General features: G+C 44.9%; 1 protein-coding gene across 1 annotated transcript in view; it reads left to right on the top strand.

Moving 5' to 3' along the window:
* The window catches only part of LOC139473764 (beta-3 adrenergic receptor-like), a 63,189-nt gene extending 46,625 nt beyond the window's left edge, over window positions 1–16,564 (top strand). Inside the window, exon 2 of the mRNA XM_071256518.1 lies at window positions 14,988–16,564. Within this exon, the coding sequence (XP_071112619.1) occupies window positions 14,988–16,079 (1,092 nt within the window). The 3' untranslated portion in view covers window positions 16,080–16,564. The remainder of the gene's footprint in view (window positions 1–14,987) is intronic.
* Window positions 16,565–16,841: the final 277 nt, after the last annotated feature.

The following is a 16,841-nucleotide window of genomic DNA, read 5'->3' as shown; positions in this document are numbered from 1 at the left end:
GAGATGTGTTGGGAACTTTGTCTTTGTCTGGTGATGTGTTGCGAACATTGTCTCATTCTGGAGATGTTTTGCGAACTTTGTCTTTGTCTGGGGCTGTGTTGCTAACTTTGTTTTTGTCTGGAGATGTGTTGCGAACTTTGTCTTTGTCTAGAGATGTTTTGCGAACTTTGTCTTTCTCAGGTGATGTTTTGCGAACTTTGTCTTTGTCAGGGGATGTTTTGCGAACTTTGTCTTTGTTTAGATATGTTTTGCGAACTGTGTCTTTGGAGATGTTTTGCGAACTTTGTCTTTGTCAGGAGATGTTTTGCGAACTTTGTCTTTGTCTAGAGATGTTTTGCGAACTGTGTCTTTGGAGATGTGTTGGGAACGTTGTCTTTGTCTGGAGATGTTTCGCAAACTTTGTCTTTGTCTAGAGATGTTTTGCGAACTGTGACTTTGGAGATGTTTTGCGAACTTTGTCTTATTCTTGAGATGTGTTGCGAGCTTTGTCTTTGTCTGGAGATGTGTTGCGATTTTTGTCTTTGTCTGGAGATGTTTTGCGATTTTTGTCTTATTCTGGAGATGTGTTGCGATTTTGTTTTGTTTATATATGTTTTGCGAACTTTGCCTTTGTCTGGAGATGTTTTGCGAATTTTGTCTTTGTCTGATGATGTCTTGCTCCATGGTCGAACCCAAACTTTGTCCTGATTGATGCTAGATATTCCTGATTTGGAGACCCCATATTCTTTCTAATATGTATGTCGCATAGCACTTGTAGACAAGAACAACTTATTATTGTTATATCTGAATGAGTTGTGTCCGTAGATTGATCTTTGACTGAACCAACTGTAAGAGGCTTGCATTGAGTACTTCCATCCTTCTCCAAGCCTTCCATCCAGCAGTCTGTTGAAGCCCACGTTACTCATCCGTCAGTGCGCGATCCCCACAAACAGAATCCCGAACAGCTTCTTAATAATGCTTCGTATTAGGATATCCTCTGATGGTGTCTGTGGTTAAGACATTGGAAGATTCAGTGAAGGACGGAGCTCTCTCGCTGATATCTTGGTCCTCATGAACGTCTCGACCCGAGGGTCTTCAGCTGTCGCAAATCCCTGGTTTATTGAACTGCAAGAGTTGGATTCCGTAAAGGCGCGTCAGAGGTCTGTAATACACGTAATTCAAGACTATCCTCGCTAGGAAGCGCCGTATCCATTGATCCAAAGATGCTATATGCGCGTATGAAAGTTATTATTTCTGGTAGCAACAATCTAGCCAATCTGCTTCAGGGGTGTAGTGTTTCCAAAAGTTATGACATAGGTTTTCCAACTCCTTGGAATATAAGCAATGGATGCATAACCTTTATCCTGTTTAATCTTTATAGATTGCAAAGTTTAATCAACGTATATTTAGCCGAAGCGTAGGGTATATCACATACACTGAATCCGGGCTTTGGGTACTAACACGTACACTTAGTCCAGGCTTTTGGTATTATCGCGTACACTTGTCCAGGCTTTTGGTACTACCACGTACACTTAATCTAGGCTTTTGCTCCTGTCACGTACACTTGTCCTGGCTTTGGGTACTATCACGTACACTTAATCTAGGCTTTTGGTACTGTCACGTACACTTGTCCTGGCTTTGGGTACTATCACGTACACTTAATCTAGGCTTTTGGTACTGTCACGTACACTTGTCCTGGCTTTGGGTACTACCACGTACACTTGTCCAGGCTTTTGGTACTGTCACGTACACTTAATCTAGGCTTTGGGTACTACCACGTACACTTAATCTAGGCTTTTGGTACTATCGCGTACACTTGTCCAGGCTTTTGGTACTACCACGTGCACTTGTCCAGGCTTTTGGTACTACCACGTACACTTAATCTAGGCTTTTGGTACTGTCACGTACACTTGTCCTGGCTTTTGGTACTACCACGTGCACTTGTCCAGGCTTTTGGTACTACCACGTACACTTAATCTAGGCTTTTGGTACTGTCACGTACACTTAATCTAGGCTTTGGGTACGATCACGTACACTTAATCTAGGCTTTTGGTACTGTCACGTACACTTGTCCTGGCTTTGGGTACTATCACGTACACTTAGTCCGGGCTTTTGGTACTGTCACGTACACTTTTCCTGGCTTTTGGTACTGTCACGTACACTTGTCCTGGCTTTTGGTACTGTCACGTACACTTGTCCTGGCTTTGGGTACTACCACGTACACTTAGTCCGGGCTTTTGGTACTGTCACGTACACTTAGTCCGGGCTTTTGGTACTGTCACGTACACTTGTCCTGGCTTTTGGTACTGTCACGTACACTTGTCCAGGCTTTGGGTACTACCACGTACACTTAATCTAGGCTTTTGGTACTGTCACGTACACTTGTCCTGGCTTTTGGTACTACCACGTGCACTTGTCCAGGCTTTTGGTACTACCACGTACACTTAATCTAGGCTTTTGGTACTGTCACGTACACTTGTCCTGGCTTTTGGTACTACCACGTGCACTTGTCCAGGCTTTTGGTACTACCACGTACACTTAATCTAGGCTTTTGGTACTGTCACGTACACTTAATCTAGGCTTTGGGTACGATCACGTACACTTAATCTAGGCTTTTGGTACTGTCACGTACACTTGTCCTGGCTTTGGGTACTATCACGTACACTTAGTCCGGGCTTTTGGTACTGTCACGTACACTTTTCCTGGCTTTTGGTACTGTCACGTACACTTGTCCTGGCTTTTGGTACTGTCACGTACACTTAATCTAGGCTTTTGGTACTGTCACGTACACTTTTCCTGGCTTTGGGTACTGTCACGTACACTTGTCCTGGCTTTGGGTACTGTCACGTACACTTGTCCTGGCTTTGGGTACTATCACGTACACTTAATCTAGGCTTTTGGTACTGTCACGTACACTTTTCCTGGCTTTTGGTACTACCACGTACACTTGTCCTGGCTTTTGGTACTACCACGTACACTTAGTCCGGGCTTTTGGTACTGTCACGTACACTTTTCCTGGCTTTTGGTACTGTCACGTACACTTGTCCTGGCTTTGGGTACTATCACGTACACTTGTCCTGGCTTTGGGTACTGTCACGTACACTTGTCCTGGCTTTGGGTACTATCACGTACACTTGTCCTGGCTTTGGGTACTGTCACGTACACTTGTCCTGGCTTTGGGTACTATCACGTACACTTAATCTAGGCTTTTGGTACTGTCACGTACACTTTTCCTGGCTTTGGGTACTGTCACGTACACTTGTCCTGGCTTTGGGTACTATCACGTACACTTAATCTAGGCTTTTGGTACTGTCACGTACACTTTTCCTGGCTTTTGGTACTGTCACGTACACTTGTCCTGGCTTTGGGTACTATCACGTACACTTAGTCCGGGCTTTTGGTACTGTCACGTACACTTAGTCCGGGCTTTTGGTACTGTCACGTACACTTTTCCTGGCTTTTGGTACTGTCACGTACACTTGTCCTGGCTTTTGGTACTGTCACGTACACTTTTCCTGGCTTTGGGTACTGTCACGTACACTTTTCCTGGCTTTGGGTACTGTCACGTACACTTTTCCTGGCTTTTGGTACTGTCACGTACACTTGTCCTGGCTTTTGGTACTGTCACGTACACTTGTCCAGGCTTTGGGTACTATCACGTACACTTAATCTAGGCTTTTGGTACTGTCACGTACACTTGTCCTGGCTTTGGGTACTACCACGTACACTTAGTCCGGGCTTTTGGTACTGTCACGTACACTTGTCCTGGCTTTGGGTACTACCACGTACACTTGTCCTGGCTTTTGGTACTGTCACGTACACTTAATCCGGGCTTTTGGTACTGTCACGTACACTTTTCCTGGCTTTTGGTACTGTCACGTACACTTGTCCTGGCTTTGGGTACTACCACGTACACTTAGTCCGGGCTTTTGGTACTGTCACGTACACTTTTCCTGGCTTTTGGTACTGTCACGTACACTTGTCCTGGCTTTGGGTACTACCACGTACACTTGTCCTGGCTTTGGGTACTACCACGTACACTTAGTCCGGGCTTTTGGTACTGTCACGTACACTTAGTCCGGGCTTTTGGTACTGTCACGTACACTTGTCCTGGCTTTTGGTACTGTCACGTACACTTGTCCAGGCTTTGGGTACTATCACGTACACTTAATCTAGGCTTTTGGTACTGTCACGTACACTTGTCCTGGCTTTTGGTACTGTCACGTGCACTTGTCCTGGCTTTGGGTACTACCACGTACACTTAATCTAGGCTTTTGGTACTGTCACGTACACTTTTCCTGGCTTTTGGTACTGTCACGTACACTTGTCCTGGCTTTGGGTACTACCACGTACACTTGTCCTGGCTTTGGGTACTACCACGTACACTTAGTCCGGGCTTTTGGTACTGTCACGTACACTTAGTCCGGGCTTTTGGTACTGTCACGTACACTTGTCCTGGCTTTTGGTACTGTCACGTACACTTGTCCAGGCTTTGGGTACTATCACGTACACTTAATCTAGGCTTTTGGTACTGTCACGTACACTTGTCCTGGCTTTGGGTACTACCACGTACACTTAGTCCGGGCTTTTGGTACTGTCACGTACACTTGTCCTGGCTTTTGGTACTGTCACGTACACTTGTCCAGGCTTTGGGTACTATCACGTACACTTAATCTAGGCTTTTGGTACTGTCACGTACACTTTTCCTGGCTTTTGGTACTGTCACGTACACTTGTCCTGGCTTTGGGTACTACCACGTACACTTGTCCTGGCTTTGGGTACTACCACGTACACTTAGTCCGGGCTTTTGGTACTGTCACGTACACTTAGTCCGGGCTTTTGGTACTGTCACGTACACTTGTCCTGGCTTTTGGTACTGTCACGTACACTTGTCCTGGCTTTGGGTACTATCACGTACACTTAATCTAGGCTTTTGGTACTGTCACGTACACTTGTCCTGGCTTTGGGTACTACCACGTACACTTAGTCCGGGCTTTTGGTACTGTCACGTACACTTGTCCTGGCTTTGGGTACTACCACGTACACTTAGTCCGGGCTTTTGGTACTGTCACGTACACTTGTCCAGGCTTTTGGTACTGTCACGTACACTTGTCCTGGCTTTGGGTACTACCACGTACACTTAGTCCAGGCTTTGTGTATTATCACGTACACTTGTCCAGGCTTTGGGTACTTAGTTCAGGTTCCCTGACAGTTTTAAATATCAATCTGTGATAAGTCTGTCATTTTACTGTCCGTTGTTGACAGGCTTTTATAATTTACATGTATTTATTATGTACAACCTTTGAAAGTCACAATATGGCTGAAATACTGCCGATGTGACTTTAAATTGTAACTCACTCACTCCATCCCTCATCCCATGTTGATACAGAGATATGTTGACAGAGCATTTCTCACTGTAATAGGCTGCTGGAACATTTAATTGAGACAAATAGACTACAAGATGAATAACAAAGAACTTAGGGGTTGCGCCTTCGTGGAAAGTCACAACCTGGCTAGCGAGCCTGTTGTTCAACATAGACGCTTTGTCTGGATAACTAGCATGAAGCCATTCGTCACTCCTTGTGTTACAGACAGACGCGAGTGTCGACAAACATTAGAACGTCTGGGAACCTGAAAACGCGTTTTCTTGAAAGAATTTCAGTGTTGTTCCAAGGACTTCTGGTGTATTTAATGAACCTGAAACTTTGTGACACCATGTGGTGAGTTTGTTTTATAAGCTGCCTCATAAAAAAAGTATACGCCAGGGCTGGGACGGGTAACTCGGGTACCTTGGTCGGGGGGTACTGAGTAGGACTCGGGTACCCACAAGATCATCCGGACCCGTGGTTAGTCACGTTATATATTGTTTAATGACAAAAAATATCCAGAACTCCATGGTTACAGTACAAGTCACTAACGTTCACATTTCTTTCTGACTATGCACCCATTCCTACTGACCTTTATAGGTTTGAATTTAGATAAAACTTCAGTCAACTTCAGTGTATGCATGACCAGATCGTTTAATACGTGAATATAAATACATTTTGCCAGGGCTACGGTCAAACTATTCTCAATCGGACATTTTGTACCCAACTCTTGAGACCTACAGCAGGTACTAGGGTAGGGTCGGGTAATAAGGGGTCTGATACCCGGGTTTTAAATTTGGAATCGTTCCAGCCCTAGTGTACACCCATGTTTGATGACGGATAATAATGAAACAGACAAGAAATGGTAATTCGATGCTGATGTATTTAATACAGGTATACGAGTTTTTAACCTAGTAATGTTAGGATAACGTTTGTAATTTGTTTAGTCCAATCCAATTTTAAAGAGTATAGTTTCTTTTCCCCGGAAGTTAACATCTTGCTGAACGTGTCCCTATACCCTTTACGTGTCCCTATACCCTTAACCTGTCCCCATACCCTCTACGTATCCCTATACCCTTTACGTGTCCCTATACCCTTAACCTGTCCCTATACCCTCTACGTGTCCCTATACCCTTTACGTGTCCCTATACCCTCAACGTGTCCCTATACCCTCTACGTGTCCCTATACCCTTAACCTGTCCCTATACCCTTTACATGTCCCTATACCCTTAACGTGTCCCTATACCCTCAACGTGTCCCTATACCCTCAACGCGTCCCTATACCCTCAACGTGTCCCTATACCCTCAACGAGTCCCTATACCCTTAACGTGTCCCTATACCCTCAACGTGTCCCTATACCCTCTACGTGTCCCTATACCCTCAACGTGTCCCTATACCCTTAACGTGTCCCTATACCCTCAACGCGTCCCTCTACCCTCTACGTGTCCCTATACCCTCTACGTGTCCCTATACCCTCTACGTGTCCCTATACCCTCAACGTGTCCCTATACCCTCAACGCGTCCCTATACCCTCAACGTGTCCCTATACCCTCAACGCGTCCCTATACCCTTAACGTGTCCCTATACCCTCAACGCGTCCCTATACCCTCAACGTGTCCCTATACCCTCAACGCGTCCCTATACCCTCAACGTGTCCCTATACCCTCAACGTGTCCCTATACCCTCTACGTGTCCCTATACCCTTAACGTGTCCCTATACCCTCAACGTGTCCCTATACCCTCTACGCGTCCCTATACCCTCAACGTGTCCCTATACCCTCTACGTGTCCCTATACCCTTAACGTGTCCCTTTATCCTTAACGTGTCCATATACCCTTAACGCGTCCCTATACCCTCAACGCGTCCCTATACCCTTAACGTGTCCCTATACCCTTAACGTGTCCCTATACCCTCAACGTGTCCCTATACCCTCAACGCGTCCCTATACCCTCAACGTGTCCCTATACCCTCAACGTGTCCCTATACCCTCAACGTGTCCCTATACCCTCAACGTGTCCCTATACCCTCAACGCGTCCCTATACCCTTAACGTGTCCCTATACCCTCTACGTGTCCCTATACCCTCTACGTGTCCCTATACCCTTAACGTGTCCCTATACCCTCAACGTGTCCCTATACCCTCTACGTGTCCCTATACCCTTAACGTGTCCCTATACCCTCAACGTGTCCATATACCCTTAACGAGTCCCTATACCCTTAACCTGTCCCTATACCCTTAACGTGTCCCTATACCCTTAACGTGTCCCTATACCCTCTACGTGTCCCTATATCCTCTACGTGTCCCTATACCCTTAACGTGTCCCTATACCCTCTACGTGTCCCTATATCCTTAACCTGTCCCTATACCCTCTACGTGTCCCTATACCCTCAACGTGTCCCTATACCCTCTACGTGTCCCTATACCCTCTACGTGTCCCTATACCCTCTACGTGTCCCTATACCCTCAACGTGCCCCTATACCCTTAACGTGTCCCTATACCCTCTACGTGTCCCTATACCCTTAACGTGTCCCTATACCCTCTACGTGTCCCTATACCCTTAACGAGTCCCTATACCCTTAACGTTGTGTATGAGGTAGAGTACAGGGCCCCGTTCCTCAAAGCGGTCTTAGCGCTACAATGATCGTAAGCCTATGTTAAAGTATGGGACTTACGATCACCTTAGCGCTAAGATTGCTTTGAGGAACGGGGCCCTGGTGTTATTTGACCTCAAGGTTAAGTACACATAAGTTTGACGCCATTGGAGTGAGAATTTTGAAGGTTCAGATATAGACACCTGGACACCATTCATTGACAATCACAAATTCCAATGAAGTACAAGAGTATTTCGTTTTGAATAATTTATTCTGTTCCAGTGGATATTGTTGAGAATTGGTGTATTGTACTTACTGTTGCGGGCACGGGTGTCCCAGTCGTCTAAAGCGCCGCAATTCGCTCTGCGGAGTTGCGTCCCTTGGGCACGCCAGAAACCTGTGGCTGTGGGTTCAAATTCCGGTTCTCCCCGATTAGGGTTGTCAGCACCACGCCCCTGCTCGTGTGTTTCACCAACGTTGTAAACGTCTGAGATCTGCATCTCTTAGAGCTTTCCTCCCTCATTAACCTGACACACCGTAATATAACTGGAATACTGTTCAATGCGGCATTAAACCCAACTCACTCACTCACTCACTCACTATTTACTGGTATGATACACGACTTTATTATCAGATGCTTCACATACTGTTGAATGTTGCACTTTTACTATTCATCAATGTTCAGTTTGATCACGTGGTGGTGTAACAGCTCATTAAAAATACATGTAATATCTATAATGGAATACATTGACGTATTGTGGTCTGAACTATAGCGCCCTGTAATCCGCAAACAGACTGAGGATGACGTTGATACAATGGGTCACCTGGCTGATGGTGTCATCGTGCCCCAGTAGCATGGTTCGTTGCTTGTCGTGCTCAAGTTTTTACAAACACTCATGTTACAGTTGGAATACACCCGGTGGCAGTTCGAATACAACCTTGAAGATCCGGGTTAGAATAAGTCATCAAAAACCCCTACTTGTCGTACGAGGCGACTAACGGGATCGGGTGGTCAGGCTCGCTGACTTGGTTGATCCCCGTCATCGTATCCAAATTGCCTGGATCGATGCTCATGATGTCAATCGCTGGATTGTCTGGTCCAGACTCGATTATTTACAAACCTCCATAAAACAACCTCAGTGTTGGTGAGTGCGGCGTTAAACAACATAATAAACAGTTGTAATAACGCTGGCTGCGGGTTAAAACAAGAGTCATTCAATCGCCTGCTGTATCAAGATGTGACAGTAAATCGTATTGTTTTATTGTTTTGTATTGCCTTTTATTGATAGTGGCGTGAATCTTGTTTTACTTCGCGATCATGAATATCTAAGATATCCCCCGTCGGCCATACAAAACGTGCTCATGGAGTTCGTTGGTGAAAGAATGTGTCTAAAGATATTGTCTGTACGTCTCAGTAATGTCACCCGAGATTTGGCTAAAAGGACCCGTTTTTATATTGGGTTCACGAAATGAACCCAATACCGTACACTTAGTGCAGAGTTAAATAGGTCACTGCCAAGATGACCTACACCTTTTTCATTCACACATTAAAGATCACCGTGTTTAAGGGGTTCATTGATCCTCGGATCCTAATTTACACCATTCACTCTTTGATTGACTGTTGGGACAAATCGCAACGGTCTATACGGGCTCATGAAAGACCTCCATTTCATGTATTCAAAGTCACCTACTGATGCCGGAACTACACCATCAACCTACTGCGCACTCTCACATCATACTGCGACTTTATAGATTATATTTGGCAGGGCGACCTGACTTGTGCTTGTATGGTGTTTGATGATTCCAGATTGTCATGGTTTTCCGTAGTTGTCTTTAATATGACCTCTGATATCTTCATCCTTTGTTCAAACATTTTTTATCTTACATTCATTAACAACTCCTGACCATAATCTTTACTGTTTCAACTATACCTTGTAAATTGATAGGTGCAAGATGAAAAAGAAGTAATAAAAAAGAGAGACAAAAAGAAACACACAAACAAATAAATAAATACTGTAAACAGGGAATTTTTTGTGACCGTTTTATTATTGCGAGTTTTGCGAACGAGACTCAATCGCAAAAATAAAAACGCAAAAATAAGTATAAATAATACATACATACTTTATTCATTGCAACACGTCATCAAATGTTGAAATCATCAACCAGAACCACAAGTTACTCAATAAGTTACTCAATAAGTTACCTCACAGTAATCCTGCCTTCTTCCAACCTCTCTTGATTGCGTCAGTGTCCTTTGCAATTTTGTCCACAATTTTGTTTGCATTCAAACTCACAGTCATGACACTGAGTTTAGTCGTATTTGATAATTGGTCGCAACTTTCCGGCCAACTCAGATTAACTAGCTTCGGAGAGAAGCTGTCTATTGTTTGGTAATCGAGAGGTCATATCAACACGGAAACTCGCAAAACGCAAAAATATCTTGTCGCAGTATTGTCTTTGGTGTGGTATTCGCAATATTTTAACGGCGCAGAAATAAAGCTGTTTACAGTAAATATATATAACACATTCACAGCACAACAATAACAACCCAACATCAAATGACAACAACACAAATCTACCCTCTCACCAAACAAACAGTCCTGATAAGATTCCGGGGTAGAATTGGTCATCAGCAACCCATGCTTGTCGTAAGATGCGACTAGCTAGATCGGGTGGTCAGACTCGCTGACTTTGTTGATGCATGTCATCGTATCCCAATTGCGTAGATCGATGCACATGATGTCAATCACTGGATTATCTGGTCCAGACTCGATTATTTTCAAACCGCTTTCATATAGCTGGAATATTGCTGAGTACGGCGTTAAAAAACAAAAAAAGAAAACGAACCAAACAAACAGGAATAACAACTAAATAGAACAAAACACACATCAATTTCATGAAACTTTCCAAGAAGCTTAAACAGGCAGAACTGCCAAGCTCATAATGTTATCTACCATGTAATTTCCACATGTAACATTCGTTATACACTGCACGTGCACACTCATAAATAACAGAACGAGGGTTTTTTGACGAGGCCCAACTTGTTTTTGCCTCGACACATTCGCGTTTTTCGACATAACTCCTCTAGTCTTTCAACAAACAAACTCTTTATAAGTCGTATTTGCGTATATTATACAGCTTCCGTGAAAACTGTATTCCAAATGTTGGTAAAATAGATTTGCTTTCCATCGCGTTGATCACCAGTGAAGACACCTGTTATAATTGATCACCGAACTCTTCGTATAGTCTCATGTTAATACCATTTCACACGAAAGTATTTTACCTGTTACTATCTGTACAGAACATATTTGTCACGAGCAGGTGTTTCCGTAACCAAACTTTTTCGTTTCCTAATCAAGTCTCGTATCAGTTCACCATCAGCAACTGCGCGCATTGCACTCAGTAATGGCCTCAACCACGCCTGTTTCAATCACAGGTAATGCGTTTGAGTTGATGTACACGGATAGGTTTGTACGTCAACGCTGACCTGATGTGGCATCATGGAGGAGATACAGGAAAGGTGTCCGTACGTGATCGATCTTCCTCATGTTTCCATCACAACAACGGTGATGATTATGGAAGCAGGATCACGGCCGTAGTTGCTATTGTTTGTTTGGTGTTTAACGCCGCACTCAGCAATATTCCACCTATATGACGACGGTCTGTAAATATTCGAGTCTGGACCAGACAATCCAGTGATTGACATCATGAGCATCGCTTCACGTTATTGGGATACGATGACATGCATCGATCAAGTCAGCAAGCTTGACCACCCGATTCCGTTAGCCGCCTCTTACGGCAAGCATAGTCTCCTTTTACGGCAAGTATGGGTTGCTGAAGACCTGTTCTACCCTGGATCTTCACGGGTCTAGTTGCTATTGACGACTACGTGAGTAAGTGTTGTATAACGTCGCAGGCGTTATTTTGCTACGTTATGGTTGCCTAGAAACTGGACCAGGCAAATCAGTGACTGACAACATGGACGACGATCAACACCGTCGTGGCACGTCAGGTCTGATCATTGGATCCGGTTTAGTCTCCTCTCACGACAAACCGGGCGTGGTCCTAATGCACCCTTGGTTCCTACGTGGTCTTCTCACGTCAAACAATAGAGCGCCGGGGGCATATTGCAACCTGGTCCCCACGGGGTCTTCTCACGACAACAATAGAGTGCCGGGGACCTATTGCACTCTGGGTCCCAACGGGGTCTTCTCACGGCTCACAATTACAAGCTGGCTCCTCATGTGGTGGGGAGGGGCGGTCGGGTAGCCTAGTGGTTAAAGCGTTGGCTCGTCACGCCGAAGACCCGGGTTCGATTCCCGACATGGGTAAAATGTGTGAAGCCCATTTCGGATGTTGCTGGAATATTGCTAAAAGCGGCGTAAGACTATACTCACTCACTCATGTGGTGGGTTTGTCTGGAGATATGATCAGCGCTGCAATACCAGATTCTTAAAAAATTAAAACTGTTGAACCTGAATAGGTTTTGAAGAAAATCGCCTTGCAACAATGTCATATTCTGGCAAAAAAAGAGAAGGTTGGCCCCTAGTTGATAAAACTCAGTTTTGAAATTTGAGGTAGTCATTCTGCTGGCACGTACCACCTCATTGCCATCTGAACCAGACTCGAGCATGGCTGAATACCGCACTGTGGGCATTGTACGGCATGGGAAGCTGCTGTGACACGGTGGTTGGTGTATGTATAACCGTACTGTGTCTGTTCTGAAACCGATTTAATCATGTTTTCTAAGCTTGTGTTGTGTACCAGTGAGTGACAAAAGTATCTGATAATGTTCCGATATAGAACGCATACAGTTCAAATACAGAGGCAAATAGTATATTGCCATGTGACTGAAATTACAGTGGTAGTGACATGACTGACTGGTGTATATGACAGTGGTAGTGACATGACTGACTGGTGTCTATGACAGTGGTAGTGACATGACTGGTGTATATGACAGTGGTAGTGACATGACTGACTGGTGTATATGACAGTGGTAGTGACATGAATGACTGGTGTATATGACAGTGGTAGTAACATGACTGGTGTATATGACAGTGGTAGTGACATGAGTGGTGTATATGACAGTGGTAGTAACAAGACTGGTGTATATGGCAGTGGTAGTGACATGACTGGTGTATATGACAGTGGTAGTAACACGACTGGTGTATATGACAGTGGTAGTGACATGACTGGTGTATATGACAGTGGTAGTGACAAGACTGGTGTATATGACAGTGGTAGTTACATGACTGGTGTCTATGACAGTGGTAGTGACATGACTGGTGTATATGACAGTGGTAGTGACAAGCCTGGTGTATATGACAGTGGTAGTGGCATGACTGGTGTATATGACAGTGGTAGTGACATGACTGACTGGTGTATATGCCAGTGGTAGTGACATGACTGGTGTATATGACAGTGGTAGTGACATGACTGGTGTATATGCCAGTGGTAGTAACAAGACTGGTGTATATGGCAGTGGTAGTGACATGACTGGTGTATATGACAGTGGTAGTAACACGACTGGTGTATATGACAGTGGTAGTAACATGACTGGTGTAAATGACAGTGGTAGTAACATGACTGGTGTATATGACAGTGGTAGTGACATGACTGACTGGTGTATATGACAGTGGTAGTGACATGACTGACTGGTGTATATGACAGTGGTAGTGTAACACGACTGGTGTATATGACAGTGGTAGTCACAAGACTGGTGTATATGACAGTGGTAGTGGCATGACTGGTGTATATGACAGTGGTAGTAACATGACTGGTGTCTATGACAGTGGTAGTGACATGACTGGTGTATATGACAGTGGTAGTGACATGACTGGTGTATATGACAGTGGTAGTGACATGACTGACTGGTGTCTATGACAGTGGTAGTGACATGACTGGTGTATATGACAGTGGTAGTGACACGACTGGTGTATATGACAGTGGTAGTGACATGACTGACTGGTGTCTATGACAGTGGTAGTGACATGACTGGTGTATATGACAGTGGTAGTGACATGACTGACTGGTGTATATGACAGTGGTAGTGACATGAATGACTGGTGTATATGACAGTGGTAGTAACATGACTGGTGTATATGACAGTGGTAGTGACATGACTGGTGTATATGACAGTGGTAGTAACAAGACTGGTGTATATGGCAGTGGTAGTGACATGACTGGTGTATATGACAGTGGTAGTAACACGACTGGTGTATATGACAGTGGTAGTGACATGACTGGTGTATATGACAGTGGTAGTGACAAGACTGGTGTATATGACAGTGGTAGTAACATGACTGGTGTCTATGACAGTGGTAGTGACATGACTGGTGTATATGACAGTGGTAGTGACAAGACTGGTGTATATGACAGTGGTAGTGGCATGACTGGTGTATATGACAGTGGTAGTGACATGACTGACTGGTGTATATGCCAGTGGTAGTGACATGACTGACTGGTGTATATGACAGTGGTAGTAACATGACCGGTGTATATGACAGTGGTAGTGACATGACTGGTGTATAAGACAGTGGTAGTAACATGACTGGTGTATATGACAGTGGTAGTGGCATGACTGGTGTATATGACAGTGGTAGTAACACGACTGGTGTATATGACAGTGGTAGTAACATGACCGGTGTATATGACAGTGGTAGTGGCATGACTGGTGTATATGACAGTGGTAGTGACATGACTGGTGTATATGACAGTGGTAGTAACATGACCGGTGTATATGACAGTGGTAGTGGCATGACTGGTGTATATGACAGTGGTAGTGACATGACCGGTGTATATGACAGTGGTAGTGGCATGACTGGTATATATGACAGTGGTATTGATATGACTGACTGGTGTATATGACAGTGGTTGTGGCATGACTGGTGTATATGACAGTGGTAGTGACATGACTGGTGTATATGACAGTGGTAGTGACATGACTGGTGTATATGACAGTGGTAGTGACATGACTGGTGTATATGACATGGGCAGTCTAATGACCACTCTTCCTCCATACTAGCAGTGTCTTGCTTTCTTTGTTGCAGATGACGTCCAACAGCACGCCACCCTTCGCCGTCACAGACGATGTGTGGGCCGACTATCACAACAGCTCGTACGAGCGCGGCTTTGTTCACAGTGCAGGCTTCGGAATCTTCATCTGCTTGTGGAACTTTCTTGTGAACTCCTTTCTCATTATCCTGCTCATCTGTCGACGTCAGGCCCACAACCGGTACATCTATGCCCAAATAGTTAACCTGGCGGCATCCGACCTCGCCTACAGCATGCTAGTGGATACAGTGACAGTATACTATGAGCTGGAGCCGTGGCAACTTGGTCAACACGTGTGTAAAGCGTGGATGATCCTGGATGCCATTTTACCTTTTGTATCCCTGATAATCATTATAACACTTAACCTGGACCGGCTTATATTTGCTCTCCGACCACCGTTGTACTACAAGCTATTCTGTAAATGGCTCTCACGCAGTCTGGTCATCTTGGTGCCGTGGGTAGTAAGCAGCGGCATCTTGTCGCCCATGTGGCTGCTGTCGTCTGTTCAGGAGCCCCATCCCGAGTTTTGCATCTATGGTATAACAGGTGAGGCGATGTTGGCGTCATCATTGATATCTCTGTACATTCCAGCTATTAACATCATGGTGCTGACAGTCCTTGTGTTGGTCACAGTCATTGGAGGGTTTCCAGACGAACTCGGAGAGTTAACCAGCGTAATATTTAACGGACAACGATTGGACAAGAAGACCATCAAACGAGGTCATAGATCTATTGTGATGTCATTGTGCATGGTCAACTTCTGCACCTTGGCAATGCAGCTCCCATTTGGCGCTATATCGATGTTACAGCCAAATTGCGTGGACGCGACGTGTGAATCAACGGTCAAGATGATGCAGGCGCTTAGTTGGCTTCGGTCAGCATGCCCGGGTATCCGACCTCTATTTTGGATCCTTGTTCCTGAGATCAGACAGGCCTGCTGCGGTTGCCTCAACCGCAGTGAAGATGACCTCGACATTGTGACCGAGCAGACTGACCATATAGAAATGGCGTCGGCTAACAGTGGCCAAGAACAGCTCCTTAATAGCTCCCACTGCAGGAATGAGAATGGCGTCCATGAAAAGGGATGACTAGGATTTGTTGCGATTCAGCTTCAAGGTACGACGGTGTGAGGGTCGGTGTTCTGTGACAGAAGTCCCCGTTGCCACGCAACCGAATTCTCCCAGAAATCTAAACCAACATCAGACACGGATGTTATTCAGTGATGCGTGTAGGATCTCGGGAGCCGTGGAGCAGGTTTTTCCTTCTTGCTGTTTTTGACGAAACACCTGTGTAGTCAGTACATCGGTCGAAGAAAAGATAACGGAAACATGAAACATCTGCAGCAGAAACGGCGTCTTAATCCAATCATCAAGACGAACTCATGTCTCAGCAGTGACCACAAAGAGACCTTGACACAGGCAGTGTATCCAACATCAAGGAAAGACCTGAATAGTGAGAGTGGGGGTCTACCTGCATCAGACGTCACAACAAATAAAATACTTACATATGAAAATCAAAAACAACGTTTTCTTTCATCTTAACCATCGACAGGGGGGTGAGTGAGATTGGATGGTACGCCACTGTGGATAGTTTTATGATTGTCAAGTCATGTCAGCTTCGGGTGAAAAAATCCAAGATGACGCTGGAAGTAGAAATCCAAGAGCAAGGGCATGGTGCATTCGTGGCCACTCGTGTCCTTCCGGAAATAGCCGAAAGTTGACTCATGCCCCACTCGTGGCCAGATGATTATCTCTTTTGCGTCCTCGCAAAAAAACAAAGTCAAGTTTCTGTACCACGTCCGTGTTTTATACGTTAATATGGATGTTTGCTAGATATAACACGGCTACCAT

The sequence above is a fragment of the Haliotis cracherodii genome, unplaced genomic scaffold, assembly GCF_022045235.1.
Source record: "Haliotis cracherodii isolate W230 unplaced genomic scaffold, xgHalCrac1.p SCAF_1, whole genome shotgun sequence".
Classification (NCBI taxonomy): Eukaryota; Metazoa; Mollusca; class Gastropoda; order Lepetellida; family Haliotidae; genus Haliotis; species Haliotis cracherodii.
Note: the sequence above shows the minus strand (reverse complement) of the source record. Positions and strands in the feature narration are given on the sequence as shown.